General features: G+C 42.1%; 1 protein-coding gene and 1 long non-coding RNA gene across 22 annotated transcripts in view; both read left to right on the top strand.

The window, feature by feature from the left end:
* AFDN (afadin, adherens junction formation factor) overlaps positions 1 to 20,596 on the top strand; it is a 647,761-nt gene that overhangs the window by 345,769 nt on the left and 281,396 nt on the right. For all 21 annotated transcript variants that reach the window (XM_073551829.1, XM_073551831.1, XM_073551836.1 and 18 more), the window contains one exon: positions 15,750 to 15,955. In XM_073551829.1, the coding sequence (XP_073407930.1) occupies positions 15,750 to 15,955 (206 nt within the window). The remainder of the gene's footprint in view (positions 1 to 15,749; positions 15,956 to 20,596) is intronic.
* Positions 4,332 to 6,899, top strand: LOC141054939 (uncharacterized). Its single transcript, XR_012221438.1, has 2 exons — positions 4,332 to 4,719; positions 4,953 to 6,899. It is a non-coding gene; the product is annotated as an uncharacterized lncRNA (long non-coding RNA).

Genomic DNA, 20,596 nt, shown 5'->3' with positions numbered 1-20,596 from the left:
CCAGATTGGGGGTCACTTGTGTTCCTGCTTTTTTTGGCACCTCAGGGGCTCTGTGAATGCAACATGGTGTCCAATTTAGCATTCCAAAAAGGTAAATAGCACTCTTTGTTTTCCAGAGTTTTGCCATATGAGCAAGCATTAGTTTTTGACCACACATGGGGTATCGCTGTTTTCGGTAGGAATTGCATAACAAATTATGGGGTCCATTTTCTCCTATTATCCTTCATGGAAATCATAAATTGTGTAGTAAAGCAGTATTTTAGAAGAAAAATTTTTTTTTTTTCATTTTTTCAATTGATTATGCCTTAATTCATTTGAAGCACCTGAAGTGTTAACACATTTCCTAGCCGCAGTTTAGAATATTTTGAGAGGTGGTTTGTAAAATGGTATCACGTCTGGAGGTTTTCTGATCTAGGCCCCTCAAAGTCCATTCAACAATGAATAGAATAGGTCTGTAAAAACTTGGATTTGTAAATTTCCTTACAAAAAGTGATAAAAGGCTGCTAAATTTTAACCCTTTTAACAATGTATCAAAATAAATAACTGTTTGACAAGGGATGCTGTCATAAAGTAGACACATGGGAAATGTTATTTATTAACTATCTTGTGTTGTATGACTGTCTAGTTTAAGAATGTATAAAGGAATGGAGGATAGGTGTTTGGATGACTGCTAGTTTAAGGATTTATAAAGGAATGAGGATAGGCGTTTGGATGACTGCTGGAGGAGAGGAAGGATCTACGCTCTGCAGTTATATGAAAGTCGTTTCATTACGCATATTGGGCTCGGAATGAGCTCTTTTTCAAATATAAACTGTACACTGATTAAGGATGTAACCATTGAAAGTTTGAAAATTGTTAATTTTTGGAATTTTTGTCAAATTTCGGATACTTTCATAAAAACAAATAAACAAAACTTAGTTTCTTAAATTAATCAGTATTGTTAATCACAGTGTGTCATGAAAAGCAATGTCAGAATCACTGGGATACATAGAAGCATTCCAGAGTTATCACATAACATGATACTGGTTAGATTTGAAAAATAGGGCTTGGTCATTAACCTCTTTACCCCTCAAGCTTGTTTTCACCTTCATGACCAGGCCAAATTTTACAATTCTGACCAGTGTCATTTTATGAGGTAATAACTCTAGAAAGCGTCAATGGATCTCACGGATTCTGAGACTGTTTTTTCTTGACGTATTGTACTTTATGATAGTGATAACATTTCTTCAATAAGACTTGTTTTTATTTGTGAACATTTTGTAACTTTCAAACTTTTAATTTGTATGCCCTTACATCAGAGAGTTGTCACACAAAATATTTAATACATAACATTTCCCACATGTCTACTTAAAATCAGAACAATTTTTGAAACCTTTTTTTTTGGGTTAGGAAGTTGTTAAAATGATATATCGCTGGTCAACTTTTTAAACAAAGTTTACAAAACCATTTTTAGGGACCGCATTATATTTGAAGTATCTTTGAGGGGTCTATATGACAGGACATATCCAAAAGTGATACCATTCTAAAAATTGCACCTCTCAAGGTACTCAAAATCATATTCACAGGAATTTTCAGAATGTGTAAGGAAAAAATCAACGTTTACCTTTTTTGCACAAAACTTTTACTTCAGACCTCATTTTTTCATTTTTACGATGGTAACAGGAAGAATTGGACCACAAAATTTGTTGTGCAATTTCTCCAGAGCATGCAGATATCCCAGATGTGGGGGTGCATGGCAGGCTCAGAAGGCAAGCAGCGCCATTTGACTTTTTGAATGCAAAATTTGCTGGATTAATTATTGGGTGGGTTTCAAGAGCCCCTGATGTGCCTAAACAGTGGAAAGCCCTCACAAGTGACACCATTTTGGAAACTAGACCCCTCAAGGCCTTTATCTAGATGTGTGGTGAGCACCTTGAACCTCCACGTGCTTCACAGTTTACAGGTTTTAAAGGTTTTTTAGCCCCACATTTTGCATTTTCATAAGGGTAACAGGAGAAATTGCACCATACAATTTGTTAATTTCTCACGAGTATGACTATGGGACTTTCACTTTTCCTAGCTTGATTACAGTTGTAATCCATTGAAATGCATGACCATTGCAGTGGATTATGCTCGTCAGTGCTGCACTTACACAAACCTCTCAGACCATGCTCTGCGCATGGTCTGAGCGGTTGCTATCATCATGATGACATTGGACCCCCGCTGTGTCGTTGCAGTGACACTGATCATAGTGCAGAGGGGTCTTTCTCACTTGGCACGCTTGCTAAATGCTGAGATTGCTGCATTTAGTGGGTTAAAGTGTGTGCAAATTTGTCTGGACGTACTCAGTACTTGTAAGGTCGGTAAGTACCCACCGACCAAGCCATACTAAGTATGTCCAAGGACGGTAAGGGGTTAAGGTTAAAATTGGGTCTATCACTAAGGGGTTAATGATTGAGAGCAAAATAAAAATCACTAAAGGGAATGTCTCACCAGTTAATTGCTGTCCCATATGAGAGCAGCGTAATGGTCAGCAACCCTGTTTCCAGTAATGTATCACATACTGGGTTGCTTGTTGCAGTTTTATCTGTTGCAGATCAATTCTCAGATTGCTCAGCTTTGTGTAATCCCACCCATACCACTGATTGACTGATTTCTGTGTATACTCACATAGGCAGAAAGCTGCCAGTCAGTGGTGGGGACAGGGTTATACAGAGCTCAGGAATATGGAGGACTACCTGGCAGTAGGTTTACTAGACCTCTAGTGATAATCTGCTGATTAGAACAGTGATTTTATAAAAAAATACAGCAAGCAAACCAGTAAGTGATACATGGCTACAATAATGGTCTCTGACCCTACATTATTCCACTGTCCGATTAGGGGGTAATAACCTGGTGATAGATTCACTTGAAGTCATTATTTTCAAATCCCCACCATGTCATTTATCGGTATGGTGTTCTCAACTTGACTTTTAAAAATCCGTGCTTGTGACCGAAAAATGTAAAGTGGAGCAACCTATGAGCTTTTTGCTATGGAAGTTTTTACTGCAATTTTGCAAAAAATAAGAAAATGTGTTGCTGGAAAAATGTTTTATTAAAATTTTGACAGTTTTTGTATGTATAAGCAAGCTGGATAAATGTATTCTTTTTTTCCACTAAAATGTTTCAATCCCAAATTTTTCATTTCATTCACTAGGGGTAATAGTGGGAAATGGTTCCACAATATTTAGTGTAATTTCTACCAAGCACTGCAATATGTTATGTGTTTGGAGACTACTGTTTGGTGACAAGAACTTTGATGGATCCTTTGTGGGAGGGCCATGTTGCTTTTTCAAAACCTTGAGTTACTAGTAATGTAGAAACTAAATGATGGACCTTTGTGGAGGCTTGGTTTTTGTGTGATGGGTAAAAGTCTTTATTGCAACACTTTTGGGGTTTTTTCCATCTAAATCCGAGACAAATCTATTTGAGACCGAGCCCCACAGAATCATTTATTATGAGGTAGACTGAGTCACATTGGATTCCCTTTCCCTTTGTGACTGTATCAGTCGTTATTGACGTGGTCGACCACGCTTTTCATTAAACCTACTAAGGCTAGTTTCACATTTGCTCCTTTTTGCGCAGCGCAACGTGCGCAATTGAAACGCATGCAAATGCAGCGTTTTTTAAATGCATCAGCGTACGCATGACGACAAAAAAACGCAGCGTTTGCATGCGTTTTTGCATGTGTTTACTTTATGTGCATGCATTCTCTAGCGGTCACATTTCACAGGAGGAAAATCCTTGAAACAGACTCCACCAATGGGACACCAGTGGGCGTGTATCATGGTAATTCTTTATATAGACCCTGTTAGGCTGGTTTCACATTAGCGCATTTTCAGCGCGCGCACGGCCGGGGGTAGCTCCGCCCCCGATCCGGCTCTCTGCCCGGCGTGCCCGCCCCTTCCTTGTAGCGCCGCCTCCTAGCGGACAGCGGCGCCTGCGATCGGCGCACCCTATCTTTAGCATAGGGTGCGCCGATCGTGCGCAGGCCGTGCGCTAGTTGCGCTTTGACCTGCGCTGCGCAGTTTTGACGGTGCGCCGTGCGCGCCAAAATCCGAAAAGTTTGATTTTGGCGCGCACGGCGCACCGTCAAAAGTGCGCAGCGCAGGTCAAAGCGCAACTAGCGCACGGCCTGCGCACGATCGGCGCACCCTATGCTAAAGATAGGGTGCGCCGATCGCAGGCGCCGCTGTCCGCTAGGAGGCGGCGCTACAAGGAAGGGGCGGGCACGCCGGGCAGAGAGCCGGATCGGGGGCGGAGCTACCCCCGGCCGTGCGCGCGCTGAAAATGCGCTAATGTGAAACCAGCCTTACAGCTGAATTCTTTAGATTTTGCTGCTTTTTCCTTTGTCAACATGGATCTGCGTTGGAAGAGTTTTCACTTCAACTTGGATCTGGACATCTCGCTGTCTCTGGCTTTTGCATTTGCTTGCCAGCAAGAATGGCAGAGAGAGACAGCGAAGATGGCAGCTGCAGCGTTTGTGGATACATCCGATTATTGATGTCCGTGAGAGCCGTCTGAGCATACCACACCCAATATAGCGAGCTCCAGGGAAACCCGGCAAAATTTAGTGACTACCCGGATGTCCCAAGAAAGCTTCATGGATTTGCATGGTCGTGTTCAAGGAGCCATCCGGAGACAGGACACACAGCTACGTCGTGCGATTCCTCCTGAGGAACGGCTCCTGGTCACATTACGGTACGTAATATTTAAAAACCAATGCCCGCGTAATTATTTTTGGTCTGCCATGTACTAATCCAAAGCTTATTGTTCTGCCATGTAGTAAACTAAAGCCTGCAGAATTAATATTCTGCCATGTAGGGAACAAAAGCCTCCAGAATTATTGTTATGCCATGTACTAATATTTTTTCTTTTAAGTGTTTTGCAAAACCCTAGACATAAATTAATTTTTTTCTTTCTCTGTTTGGCAGATTCCTGGCTACTGGAGAGACCCTATCATCACTCCACTTCCAGTACCGGCTTGGAATCTCCACCTTGTCGGGAATAGTTGCCGACACCTGCCGGGCTTTGTGGGACGTTCTCTGTCCAGAATTTATGCCCCTGCCCACCGCGGAAAAGTGGATTGAAGTAGCAGAAAAATTCTGGGCAGTCTGCAATTTCCCCAACTGTTTGGGAGCGGTGGATGGGAAACACATCAGGATAACCAAACCTGCAAGAAGTGGATCGGAGTACTATAACTATAAAAAGTACTTTTCTACAGTATTCATGGTCATTGCTGATGCAGACTGTCTGTTTGTTGCAGTGGAAATTGGGGCATTTGGCCGGGCAATGACTCCCAGGCTTTTAAGAACTCGGACATGGGCCGTAGGTTGTATGACAACCATTTTAATTTCCTCCTGCCACGGCCTCTTCCCCACACCGAAGGTCTGCCACTGCCATTTGTAATGGTTGGGGATGAGGCCTTTCAAATGTGCCAAAACCTGCTGAAACCCTACTCTACCCGGGACTTGGACCACACAAGAAAAATTTATAATTACAGACTCACAAGGGCACGAAGAACTGTAGCATGTGCCTTTGGGATTCTTGTGTCTAGATGGCGAATTCTCGGCACAGCCATTAAACTTAAACTGGAAACTGTGGATGAGGTGGTGAAAGCGTGTGTGGTTCTTCACAACTTTGTTATGGCTAAAGAGCGCCCTAACTTTGAACTAGATGAACCAGCTGCCAACCCATTGCCTGATTTCACTCAGCACCCTCTCAGGTCATCAGTTGAAGTTGGCCAAATAAGGGACCAATTTGCCGCCTACTTTATCTCTGATGAAGGACGTGTGGCATGGCAAGATCAAATGGTGTGAAATTGTTTTCTTGTGTGTATGTAAATAAAAAAGCCTGTTTTTATACCTGTACCGAGTGCACTCTGTCGTTATACACTCTAATACAGTAATCACCTGCCCAGGTGTCCCAGTGAAGTCAGGATGCTGTGTTTTGTGCATCCTGACTTTTCTAGGAGTCCTGACCAGGTGATTCTACATAGAAAAGTTTTATGACCTTCATCATCTCTCCAGTCTGTGTTCAATTGATTGCAGCGACGGTGGAGATAATACAACTAATATTTATATCACCTGGCCTGATGTTACAAATAGTGATTTTGGGATGCACTAGCATCCTTCACTCTTTGACACCTGGCCATGTGAGTATAAATATTAGTTGTAGGATGTCCACTGTGGCTTCAGTATGCACGCAGACTGGAGAGATGATAAAGTTTATGCAACTTCTACAATCCCCTGGCATTGTGTCATGCTGAAGTGAGGATGTCCAAAAAACCGCATCCTGACTTCAGACTTTTATGACACCTGGGCAGTTGCATACACATATGAGTTAACCACCAGCATCTCTCCAGTCTGCGTGCAATAGATAATGCAGACTGAAGCGACGCTGCAGATGACAACTCATAGGTATACTCACCAGGCCAGGTGTGCTAAATAGTTATGATGCCAGGCCAGAGTATTGTAGATATGACGTGTATGTTCTCCATCATCTCTTCAGTCTATTCGCCACAAACTGAATAGATGATGTGGTTAATTACAAGGTATATCTAGGATCCCCTGGCCTTGTGTCACAAAGAGTGAAATGATGATGGCCAAAACACACCATCCTCAATTCACTCTTTATGATAACTGGCAAGGTGAGAATTGATATGCCTTGCACTCACCACCATCCTCTATTCAGTCTGTCCAATAATAGCAGACTGAAGAGACTGGTGGTGAAAATACAAGTCATATATTTGTGTTTTTGACAGCACATATCTCCAGGACTGACACAAGAAACATGTGTCTGTACTGGAGCTATGTGTTGGCAAAACCACAAAGTGTACAGCGCAGTGTGTGTAGGCGGTGAAAGACACAATAACCAAACAGTATTAGGGGGAAACAATAGTGACATTTATTTGTCAAAAAAAAAAAAAAAAAATAAGACATTACTGGGAACGACGTTTGGGGGAAGATGGTGGCAACTTGGGGGTGTGGAGGGGAGAGGAGGCTTAAAGGGGAGGAAGGGGTGACGAAAGTGGTGGGTAAAGGGAGCTCAGGCATGGAACTGGAGGCAGGGTGAGACACAGTGTGAGGTGAAGGGGGAAGGAGGGTAAGAGTTTTCCTCTTTTTTGTCCATTTTTATGCCCATTTTTGTGTCTCCTGTGGCCCGTGGGTGTGTCCTGCCTGGAGCGCTTGGTGCTTGTGGACCTCCTGGAGCTGGGGGACCTCCTGTCAGGGTCCTGTAGCTGCTGCTGCGGCATGCTGGAAGTGGTGGTGGAGGTCCTGACAGGGTCCGTGGGTGCAAAGATTGAATGTCCCCTGCTGCTGCTGCACGGTGGTGGTCCAGCCAGTACTGGTGGCAGTGCTGCTCCAGGCAGAAGGAGTAGTGGCAGTGCTGCTCCTAGCAGGAGGAGTGGTGGCAGTGCTGCTCCAGGCAGGAGGAGTGGTGGCGGTGCTGGTCCAGGCAGGAGGAGTGGTGGTGGTCCAGGCAGGAGGAGTGGTGGTGGTCCAGGCAGGAGCAGCGCTTGCCATGGTGGTGGCGGGGGAGTGTCCAGCAGCACTTGGACTTGGGGTGGTGTACTGGTGTCCGGCATGACTTAGAATGCAGGTGGCCATGCAGTGGTATGCAGCAGATGTCGGTAGTGAGGTGACACAAGTCAGTGGTGGCACAGTTGGAAATGCCACCACTGACTGCTGCAGATACTGACTCTGCTGCATAGCCTGCATGTAAGCAGTGTTGCAGGCCTGCATCACATTCAGCTGGAGATCAGTACTAAGGTGTTCCGCCATGCCCCGTTCAATTTGGTTGAAAAAATGGTGCACTGGTCTGTTGAGGTCAGCTTCCAGACGGTCAAGGCAATGGTCAACAGCCTGGAAACATGTTTTCATTAGGGTAAAACCGCTTTCCAGTCTGTCTGACAGCGCCTCGAGGCCAATCTGAAAGACCGAGCTCAAGTGAAGGAACTCGGGTATGACAGTCCTGTCCGAGGCCTTCTGCCGCTGGCGGGAAGTGCCCGCAAAACCTTTGGCAGAGACCTGGGACAGGGGAACATCTGATTGACCAGCTTCCTGGTCTCCAGCTGTCTGTGGTGCCGACCCACAAGCTGCTTCTTGGCTGTCAGATTGCTGGGACGGGTCCGATGTAGTTCTATGAAGGACCACTCCAGGAACAGGTTGCAGGGTGCTGCTCCAGGTGCTGTGAAAAGAAAAGAAAAACATTAGTATCATGCATTTACAATAGTTAAAGCGCCAACTCCTGTGGAATAGAAAAACAGAATACAACACAATACAAAAAACAAAATACTTACGCTCTGGTGGCAAGGACCGGTCTTAAGAACTCCATCTCCCGATGAAAAATGTATTTCGTTGAGGTCCTTGCTGCAGCACCACTGTGACTTTGGCTCTCCTGACGAACAGCTCTGTTGAAGCGGTCCTTCATCGAGCGCCAACGGGTTCTGACTTTGTTCACTTTGGGAAAAAAATAAATAAATAAAATTAGATAATGCACTGTAGGCCGGAATAACAAATGTGTGTGATGATAGAAACTCGCAGGAGTTACTAGCATCACACACAGTTGTGTGATCCCGGCCAAGGTCACTGCCGCTTCACAGCATTGAAATACTTACGAAAATCCTTGCGGTCCCTTGGAGAGGCGTTGTCCTAGCCACCCATCAGCGCTGCGGCCACCTCACTCCAGAGCCGCCGAAGCACCACGTTTTCTGAGTGCTGCAGATCATGGCTGTCCCACAACGGGACTCGCTCCTGGACCAACTGGATGAGGGCATCATTGTCCAGGGCGAGTTCTTCATCCCATTGTGTCTAGAAAAGAAAGATAAACATTAATCTTGGAAAGATTTGGAAATGAAAAAGATAGGAAAAAAAGACAGAAAAGAAGCAAGATTGAAGATGGGGAAAAAAAGGCCAGAAAAAAGTCAGGGAAGAAAAAAAAAAAAAAAAAGTACAGTCAGTCTATACTTACACGCTGTCTCCCTGCCTGCACTTGGACTGGCTGCTCCTGCTGTTCCTGCTCTGTTGCCGTGGACGATGAGGTCTGAAAAAGAAAAAAAATTAATTTGCCACATGTGTAGATGCAGCAGCGATTACTTACCAATCAGTAGGGCAGGAATGTACTCATTTCACGCTCTGCTTGGGCCAGTTCACCACGGGTCGGTCGATACTCCTCTTCAGAAGACATGCTGCAATAAAAAAAGGGACATTAATACATAATAAATTGAGAAAAAAGGACAGGCAGACATTAGATTTAATACTCACATTATTCAAGTTGCTGCTATTCTCCAAAGGGCTTCTCTGTCCAAAAATGGCCAAGCTGCTTGTCTCTTCCAGGCTGTAGAGTAGTGGACTGCCAGTGACGACACCTTCTTTTATATACACTACCCCCAAAACAATATTTATTTGTGTAGGGAGTGGTTTTAACAAGTGTTTAGACAAGTTATCTAAAAAAAGCATACGTTTGAAAACGCAGGCATGCTCATGTCTGTGCGCACGCCTGCGTTCCCATAGACTGTAATGTGTTGTTTTGGCGCATTCCGTGCGCAGTCGAACGCATGCTTTTTTTTAACGAGTTTGGGCGGACCAAAAAATGCAGCATGTTGCGTCTAGCCTGACACCTGGAAAAAGCGCATGGAAACGCAGACGAACGAGTGCAAGTGCAAGACCATGCGCACGCCATGTTATACATAGGTGCGCATGACGCATGCGATCAGATGCGCACGATGCGCTGCGCAAAAGACGCTAATGTGAAACCAGCCTAAGACGGATGCAGCCATAAAATAAACAAGACAGAATCCAAAGTGTATCAGTCTGCCCCAATTAAACAAATTTTTCCTTTAGAGGTTTAGTCTTAATTATTTTTGGTAGATTTAGAAGGAAAGCCTAATAAAGGACATATGTGAATCTATACTTGTTCCATTTTTTGAGAGGCAAAATGAACAACTAGAGAGGATTTGAGGGCTTTTATTCTGCATCGTCCACTCTACGGTTTAAGTGATAAGCCAGTTTTATTATTTAGGTAAGTACGGCGACAATGATACCAGATTTTACATGATTTTAATTTATTTAATTTTTTTTATACTTTTTTGCATTAAAAATATTTTAGCACCGCTGTCAACTTCTGTGGTTTTGTTGTTCTAAGATCGAATTGATGTTTTCATTGATACTATTTAAGAAGAAAAAAACAAACCATTTTTTGCTCATTTTTTTTGTAATTTTGTTGTTGTTTTTTTGTCGGTATGATGGGGAAAAAACTATACAGGTTTAATAATACCACACTTGTTTAATACAGTTCCTTCTCGCAAAATTAGAATATCATCAAAAAGTTTTTCAGTTCTTCAATACAAAAAGTGAAATTAGAGTAATTACAAACAGAGTGATCTATTTCAAGTGTTTATTTCTGTTAATGTTGATGATTATTGCTTACAGCCAATGAAAACCCAAAAGTCATTATCTCAGTAAATTAGAATAATTAACAAAAAACACCTGCAACGGCTTCCTAAGCATTTAAAAAAGTCCCTTAGTCTGTTTCAGTAGGCTCCACAATCATGGGGAAGACTGCGGACTTGACAGATGTCCAGAAGGCAGACATTGACACACTCCACAAGGATAAGCCACAAAAGGTCATTGCTAAAGAAGCTGACTGTTCACAGAGTGCTGTATCTAAGCATATTAATGGAAAGTTGAGTGGAAGGAAAAAGTCTGTTAGAAAATGTACATAAGCAACTGAGATAACTGCAACCTTGAAAGGATTGTTAAGAAAAGGCCATTCAAAATTTTTTAGGACATTCACAAGGAGTGGACTGCTGCTGGAGTCATTGCTTCAAGAGCCAAAACACACAGACATATCCAGAACATGGGCTAAAAGTGTCGCATTCCTTGTGTCAAGCCACTCATAACCAATAGACAACACTAGAAGCATCTTACCTGGGCCAAGAAGAAAAGAACTGGACTGTTACTCAGTGGTCCAAGGTGGTGTGGCATTGAGGCGATCAGCCTGTGGCATTGTTGAGATGTTATGGAAGCCCAGGTTGCTTTGATAGCAGCCTTTCGCTCGTCTGCATTGTTGGGTCTGGTGTCTCTCATCTTCCTCTTAACAATACCCCATAGATTATCTATGGGGTTAAGGTCAGGCGAGTTTGCTGGCCAATCAAGCACAGTGATACTGTTGTTTTTAAATCAGGTATTGGTGCTTCTGGCAGTGTGGACAGGTTCTAAGTCATGCTAGAGAATTAAATTTCTATCTCCAAAAAGCTTGTCGGCAGAGGGAAGGCATGAAGTGCTCTAAAATTTCCTGTGGCCCTACATCTACAGATGACATGGCTCCCCAAACCATTACTGATTGTGAAAACTTCACACTAGACCGCAAGCAGCTTGAATTGTGTGCCTCTCCACTCTTCCTCCAGACTCTGGGACCTTGATTTCCAAATGAAATGCAAAATTTACTTTCCATGTGGAATGTGTCAATAACTGCTTTCTGTACTTCTGTCAATTCAACAATCTTTCCCACCATTGTGGAGCCTACTGAAACAGACTAAGGGCCCTTTTTAAACGCTTAGGAAGCCTATGCAGGTGTTTTTTGTTACTTATTCTAATTATCACTGGCTGTAAGCCATAATCCTCAGCATAAACAGAAGTAAACACTTGAAATAGATCACTGTGTTTGTAATGACTCTATAGGAGTTTCATTTTTTGTACTGCAGAACTGAAATAAATTAGCTTTTCGATTATATTCTAATTTTGTGAGAATCACCTGTATATTAGACTGCATGTCTCCTCACAATGGGAATTTCATCACTGTTCATGTAACATTTATAAAGCTCAAGAATGGGTAGTTCTGCAGTAAACATAACATAGGAGACACCAAGTCTGCTGTATGCATCACATAGGGTACGCAAGCGCTACTATATATACATCAAATAGGAGACACTGACGTCTCTACATACATCACAAAAGAGATAGTGACTGCAGTACATACATCAGAAAGGCAACACAGAAATTGTTCTATATATGCTCTTTGTAGATCACGCCAGAGTCTCTGGGACTAGTCAAAAAGGATTAGAGGGCACCACACTAAAGGGATACACAGAAAGTCTGCAAACAACAATCATGAAAAAGGAAGAAAAGCTACAGACTAAAGTCAGGATCACCTGAATACACAAATATATAATTTTATTGGATACAAACAGGCATAACGTTCATTAAAAACATTTAAAAGTCATTAACATGACACAAATAGCAAAATCCCTATTAGCCCGAAGAAGAGCTGTAAGCTTCCCCAAGAATAATCATGTAAATATGTGGTTAGTAATACCTTATATCTCAAATGGCAATACAGAGAAAAGATGGATGTACATATATATCCATGGTAACAAGCACAATAAAGTTAGTATACACAATTAAACTCTGGCCATAAAGAGATGAAAAAACTTTTCTCACCCTGGCATATATGTACACCATGGGGAAACAAAATCATAACCTCAGATGGTTCCGAACACCACATGAAAAACAAATAGACCTAGTCCACATGAAAAAGGAATAAATATTCCTAAAGCCATAAAGGTTAATACCGCAAATCACATGCAAAAAGAAATAGAAGTACACATGAGTAGAATACTTATCGCACAGGAAAAGGACTTGATATAATAGTCTATTGGTATGTAAGACTGGGGGAGCTTGTGGAGGTGCCTGAAGCGTGTCGCCACAACTAGGTGGCTTCGTCAGGGGCTGAAGGTTACACCAGAAGGTATCCTATAAATACCCAATTGATTAAGAAATTGAAAGCAGCTGTGGCGTTACCTCATCGGTCACATGCATACAATGCGACGGCATAGCCATCATGGAGAGTCCATGGTCACGTGTATACAACACGTGAGTGGAAAACAGTTCTCGGACAACCAGAAGTGAAGCCTATATACAAAAAGATAGGAGCGGTCAACGCGCAGGTCACAACGTAATGAGCGCTTGCGCAATAGCATACCACATCCAAGCAACACAGACGTTGAAGGCGGAAGTGCGTCATAGAAGCCATGGTAACTGAAAATACAAGCACATCGTACTTCATAGCGTGTGCCAATATCTGTTGCAAAAGTGTCAGCAAAACAAAAACATGCTAATATAACGCCGCAAAATGTGACATGCATAGTATGTACCAAAAAGATCGAAGCAATCTGCGCGCAGGTCTCGACATAAATGTGACCGATGAGGTAACGCCACAGCTGCTTTCAATTATACTGACTTTATTGTGCATGTTACCATGGATATGTATGTCCATCCATCTTTTCTCTGTATTGCCATTTGAGATATAAGGTATTATTAACCATATGTTTACATGATTATTCTTGTGGGAGCTTACAGCTCTATTTCGGGCTAATAGGGTTTTTGCTATTTGTGTCATATTTATGACTTTTAAATGTTTTTAATGAGTGTTATGCCTGTTTGTATACAATAAAATTATAAATTTGTGTATTCAGGTGATCCTGGCTTTAGTTTGTAGCTTTTCTCCCTTTTTCAGGAGTCTCTGGGACTGGAACACAGTGTAAAGACTCCTTTTTGCACTGGCAAGTGTCAGAACTTACTCCTTCGTTGCATGCGCCACAACATTGAGCAGTGAACACTTGCTCGCTGTGTAAAGAGCAATTAAAAGGCCAGCCGCCGGCAAAATGTTTTCTCTGCGTGACAGAGAGCCGGACATTGGAGAAAACGGACCGTGGTCTGGAGATTCCCCACCCCAGATTTAAGATATGCCTACATCTTTATATTAAAATACTGTTTAGTTATTACCCGGTAAATGGGTTGTCACATCTGCTTAAATGGGTAGAGTTGCAAAGTGCTTGTGAAATTAAATTACTTTTGTTAAAAATTAAAAGTTCTCTCCATCTTCAGTAGTGCAGATGAGTTCACCGTGAGAAATTTCTCACTGTGAATTTGGTGAGCTGAACTGCGGTGATCTCGGCACCATGAGAAAAAGTCTAGCAGTGCTCAGCTCAGCGAATTCACCGCAGTGAGTTAACTGCAAGAAATTTCTCACAGTGAAATGCGCTGCACCGTCAGACTTTCTCACATGCTGAGGTCACTGCAGTGCAGAGTCCTTGTTGGGAATGCAGCCTCAGTTACCCCCGGTAGCCTCAATCATCTTTCATCATCTTTATTTTTATATAGCGCTAACATATTCCGCAGCGCTTTACAGTTTTGCACACATTATCATGACTGTTCCCGATGGGGCTCACAATCTACATTCCCTGTCAGTATGTCTTTGGAATGTGGGAGGAAACCCACGCAAACACAGGGAGAACATACAAACTCCTTGCAGATGTTGTCCTTGGTGGGATTCGAACCCAGGACTCCAGCGCTGCAAGGCTGCAGTGCTGTCCACTGAGCCACCATGCTGCCAATGAGGTCACAGACGCTGTGCTTGCAGCAGCTCATTCCTCATTGGTTCTCCGCTTGGACAGTTGCATCTTGGCACCGACCAGGTTGATAACTATTTATCCCAGACATGGATTACGGCATGAGACAGAGCGACAGAGAGGTGAAGGATATGTTTGTTTTCTATTTTTGTTTTATTACAGGTGACTTCAGTGGAATGGGTGTTAGGAGAACATAACTGTTTGTTATTTTTAAATAAAAAAGGAAGTGTGTTTTTATTTCAAATAAGGGTTTTTATTCTTGCTTTGTGTTTATTTACAATATAACTATAGGGTTAGTAATGGATAAGTGTCTTATAGACGTGTCTACATTTCTAAGCCGTGGGCTTGATGTCATCGGACAATACAAAGGTGAGATCAACCCCATAAATATGAACCCCCATTGCCACCGCTACAGGGCAAAGCTCCAGAATTGGCACATCTAATGAATTCGCCTTTTCTGAGGCAACTGCTATTTTTAAGCTGGGGAGGCTATATCCATGGCCCCTTACCAGCCTGAGAATAACAGCTCCCAGCTGTCTGCTTTAGCTTGGCTGACTGTCAAAATGGGGGAGACACCTCGCAGTTGTTTTCTATTATTAAAAAAAAAATACCTTGTGGATCCCTCTATTCTTGATAACCAGCCTTTCTGAAGCTGACAGCTGAAGGTTGCAGCCTGCAGTTGTCTGTTTTGCCTGGCTGGGTTTCAAAAATACAGAGGAACCAGCGTCAATTTTCTTTTTATTTAAAGCGCAGGCGGTAGCAGATGAATCCTCCCCTCAGCCACCGCCTGCGCTTGCTGTCATCAGTTGAATGCAAGTCTCAGCATGGTCTCCTGCTTGGGCTTATCGCTGCAAGAGCAGGGGACAATTATGTGAGCTGCCTGTGAAAACTGTCGCCACACATTCCAGACACACTGAGGTCTGAAAGAGCCCTTATAGCTTGCATGTCTGCTTTGAAACTGGCTGAATCTTGTCCTCTTCAGTGTTCTTTTTACTGCAGAGGCAAAGTTACCTCTGCTTGCTGCTTCATAGAGAGCACATTTCACGCCATCAGGGCAAACATACTGCTTGGTCTAAGCTGTCAATCATTGGGAGGCCACTGCCCCTCAGCAAGAAAGAAAACATAAGGCATAGGAACTGTATGCTCCTGGCGAAAAGTGAATAACCCTTTTAAGCTTGTTATATCCTATTCTCGCCTTAGTTTTTGAGTAGGCAATAATTAATGCTGAAATTATTTTTTAGTAAAATTTAAGTGTTTGCAGTGACCTACAAATAAGGCGGTTGTTTTTTCTAATGATATTTTTTTTTGTTCACTTCAGCGGAAGATTCATTCCTGTCTGCTATCATTAACTATACCAATAGTTCAACAGTGCACTTCAAACTCTCCCCAACATATGTGTTGTATATGGCCTGCCGGTATGTATTGTCTAATCAGTACAGACCTGACTGCAGTTCTGCTGAACGGACTCACAAGGTTATTGCCATTGTCAACAAGATGGTTAGCATGATGGAAGGGGTTATACAGGTTGGTAACTTAATTCATAATTTTCTCAAATATTTTGTATGTGTGCATGCTTAAATTTCTGTGAATGTGTGTAATATAAATCTATGGTATAATATGATATCTTCACACCTCATGATGAATGTCCCTTTGTTGATGTGTAATGTACTAAGCCTAGCGTCTGACGGAGAAGACATGATACAAGGATTTTACTCTCATTTTTTTTCTCTTCTCCTTCATACACCTAGTCTTTAAAGTATTGTATGTAATATATTGTGTGTCCAGAGTAATATAGTGAATTTTACTATAGCATCAGGCTAAATTCACACTGGGCGTTTTTCCTGCTTTTTTAAGATAATTTTCAGCTGCGTTTTACAGCACCAGCAAAGCCTACGAGATTTCAGAAATGTCATGCAAACACATTGTTTTGGCATCAGTATTTTTGTGATTTGCATGTTTTTTTAGACATAAAGCATGTCACTTCTTTCTGCGTTTTTTCTCCCATTGAAAGCAATGGGTGATTGAAAAAAATGCTGACAAAATGAATGAAAGCAAAGTGCAGCAGTATATGAAACCCATTTATTTTTTTGATTTGCACAGTTAAATTAAATCAGTGATGCATACAAAGTAAACAAGCTGTGAAATTGAGCAATGTCCATGGTCACCAAGGTGTGACATAGCACAATGTGTGAGCAATTCAATGGCTGAGCAAAGTGTTTGTTAGGCTAGGTTCACATTCTAACGCACCCTAATATTTGGTAGACCGCGTTCGAGGGTGTGTCACAAAGTAACGCATCATTGCTAACACATGCCGAATTTGGCATGCGTTGGGATGCGTTACTATAAGGCTACGTTCACACGTAGCGGAATTCCCGCGGAAGTTACCGCGAGAGTTCCGGAATTCCATTCCGCGGGAAAACTGCATTTTAAATTCCCGCGATTTTCACGCGGAAAAACTAGTGTTTTGCAAGCATAATTAGCTTGCAGAATGCTAGCGTTTTCCAAGCGATCTGTAGCATCGCTTGGAGAACTGATTGACAGGTTGGTCACACTCCTCAAACATAGTGTTTGACGAGTGTGATCAACTATTTACTATTGAGGCTGCCTATGCATCATCAGTGGTAAAAAGATCTAATGTTAAAAAAAATAAAAAAAAATAAAAAAATCGTGTTATATTCACCTTCCGACGTCCCGCGCAGCGTCCCCAGGCCTCCGCGATGCTCCGACAGGTCCCGTTCCCAGTGATGCATTGCGGCAATGACCTTTGATGACGTCGCGGTCTCGCGAGACCGCTACAGCATCGCGAGACGCGACGTCGGCAAAGGTCATCGCAATGCATCACTGGGAACGGGAGCTGCCGTGCGTATCGCTGAAGCCTGGGGACGCTGCGCTGGACGCCGGAAGGTGAATATAACCCGATATTTTTATTTTAATTCTATTTTTTCAGGGATATGGTACCCACAGCCTGGAGGACAGTCTACTCTCCTCCGGACCATGGGTACCATCCACAAATGTTCTGCTTACTTTTCGTATGGTGGGCACAGCCACATGCGGAAAGTAAGCAGAACAATGCATTCTATGTGTGTTGAATCGCTGCGATTCCTCAAATTAATGAGCATGCTGTGGATTTTTCCGTGATGCGATTCCGCCGCCGGAAAATCCCGAGCATTAGCACAGCATTGCGGAATCCCATAGGAATGCATGGTATGCTTTTTTTTGCGTTTTCGCGCCAAAATCTCATAAAAAAGCCACGAAAACGCGAAAAAACCGCGACATGTGAACGCAGCCTAATGGCGGCCAATGGGTGCGTTAACACATCTGTTACATAGCGTTAGTGCTGCTGAGTAACGCAATGTGAAACTCATTGCACTGACAGGGTCTTAAGTAAATTATTCCAGACTAATTCACCCCCTGCTGTTGGAATCTGAAGCTGAACTTTGAGATTCTGAACACTGCACCAAAACATGGGTTTTTGATGCTGTTTCTTTTCTGCCAAGAGTGCAAATTTTGCTGCAGAAAAAAACGCAGCAAAAACGCCTAGTGTGAACTTAGCCTAATGGTTTCTTTCGATATATTTATACATTCCGTTTCCGTGAACAAGGTTTTCCAATGATTTTTGAAGAAAAAAATCAAACACCTACTTGTGTAAATACACCCTAAACAAAACTCATATGTAAATGAGACTCAACCTAAGAGTTTCTGTGAATAGATAATAGGAGAAATAATGCTTTGTGGCAAGGTTCCTCTAGGACTAGAAGTCTCAAACATGGCCCTTGTGGCTGTCATCTATAGCCTGTAGCGCACTGGCGCTTCAGAGACATGCCCCGGAGAGCAGATAGCAGGAGGAGCGCGCTGGCGGTTCCTCAACTCTTCTCATTACTGCACTGGATTTTCATTTCCTAAAGAACAGTGCCACTTTCCTTTAGGATGTTAAAGGGCAGTGGTTATTCACCCTGGGATCCTGGGGTGAATTCCACCTGCTAGCAGAGGCCAAGCTAATTTTTTTACATTCCGACCAGTGTCGCTTTAAGAGATAATTCTGGGACACTTCAATATATTCCAGTGATTCAGAGTTGGTATTCTTGTGACATGTTGTACTTTCTGTTAGTGGTAAATTTTACTCAACATGATTTACGTTTATTTTATGAAAATATCAAAAATTGAATTTACAATTTAAAATATTTGTAATTTTCAAACTTTTTTATGCCTTTAAACGAGATGCTTATACAGCACAAAATAGTTACCGTAGTAATATTTACCACATGTCTACTTTACATCAACATTTTTTTTTATGTCAGAAAGATAGCATTGTTAAGTTTTATCAGCATTTTTTTTTCATTTTTCCAGCAAAATTTACAAAACCAATTTTTTTAGGGACCACATCACATTTGAAGTGACCATGAGAGGTCAAATACCCAAAAGTGACACCATTCTAAAAACTGCACCCCTCAAGATGCTCAAAACCACATATAAGAAGTTTTTTTTATCCCTTTAGGCACTTCATAGTTACTTAAACATTGTGGATGGAATCATTTAACTCTGGAGCTCAATTTTGGCTGGAATAGATTGCGGATGCCATGTCACATTTGAAGACCCCTGATATGCCAAAACTGCAGACACCCCCACAAGTGACCCTATTTTGGAAACTATACCTCTTCAGAAATTCATCTAGGGGGTGTATAGAGCATTCTCAGAATTGTGTAACATTGGGCAGAGTCACTGTAAAATTACCATTTTTTTTTCCACTAAAATTTTGCATTGGCCTCAAGCTTTTAATTTTCATAAAAGGTAGTCTCATAAAATGAATGGTACAATTTGTTACACAATTTCTTCTGAATACGCCAATACCCCATATCTAGTTGAAAACTACTTTTGAAGCACAGGCAAAGCTCAAAAAGGAAGGTGCATCATATTGTAATGCAGATTTTTCTGATTTTAGAGTGGTTTTAGTGTTATGTCACATTGGAAGTGCCCCCAGAGGTGCCAGAACATGGGAACCCTCCCTACAGTGACCTCATTTTAGAACCTACCTCTCAGTAAATTCATCTAAGGGTGCAGGGATCATATTAACACCACAGGTGTGTCACAGAATTTTTTTAAAATTGAGCGGTGAAGAAAACACCATTCCTTGTGCGCTGGTGTAGCTGTTTGGCGGCTTGTTTTTTTGCTTGACAAGATGACGTTTTAAGCTATACCATTTTGATTTACATTTGACTTTATTACGTTTTATTCCCCTTTATTATCAATAATACAACATCCCCAATCAAATAAAGGGGAAAATAAGGCATCAAGCCAAGAAAATTAAAATATCACATTTTTTATTAGTATAATTAAAATGATTTGCCAAAAGATCTTTTACATACAACGGGTATTTCATTAAAAAGATGGCAAAGGGGCAGATAGGACAATGGACCTAAGCAGCATTCAGATGTTTTGAGATCAATTGGTGTAGTTATATATCCTTCCAGAACTTTTTTTTTAAATATTATATTTAGGTTTCAAGAAAAAATGTGCAAAAAGGATGCAAAAAAGTGCAAAGTGCTTAAATCATATATGAACCTAATAATTAATATTGCAATCAAGAGACTAGGATATTTATAAAAAATTCTATAATGAAAATATGATCATTACATTTTCAATGCACCACATATCAAAAACCCATATAGCTTATAATGTGTCAATATAAATACAAACCAAGTGGTTGATGAATAAGCCTGCCTACTGCAGAGTGCACATAAAAGCAAAGATTAACTTACATGTATGCAGATGAATTGCACTATGCGCCTGTGCTACCACTCCGACAGCGCCGTTACGCCTACCAGGCTTCTTCCATGTCGGGGCAAGTGTATGATGCTTGAATTCTGCCTTAAAATAGTGCCTTTTGAAACTCCATAGCTGTTTCCTTCGTCAGCAAATTCAGCTTTCTTATTGCGCATGCGCTGCTCACCGAGCCGCTCATCTATACATAGTGACTTCTAGTCCTCCACGCTTGGAACGCAAGCCTGGAACGCTCGTGTCATCGAATTCACGGGGATGTAAGTCACAGAGGAGCTCTGAGCAGGGCATGCATAGGCCAAGTACTGAGGTACAAAAGTATGTTGCTGTCTATGGTGGCGCGGAGTTTAAAGGGGGCGTGTCTTATTCAAGGGAAACAGTGGGAGTTAC

Source organism: Dendrobates tinctorius, unplaced genomic scaffold (assembly GCF_039654945.1).
Source record: "Dendrobates tinctorius isolate UK_male_01 unplaced genomic scaffold, ASM3965494v1 ptg000181l, whole genome shotgun sequence".
In the NCBI taxonomy this organism is placed as follows: Eukaryota; Metazoa; Chordata; class Amphibia; order Anura; family Dendrobatidae; genus Dendrobates; species Dendrobates tinctorius.
Note: the sequence above shows the minus strand (reverse complement) of the source record. Positions and strands in the feature narration are given on the sequence as shown.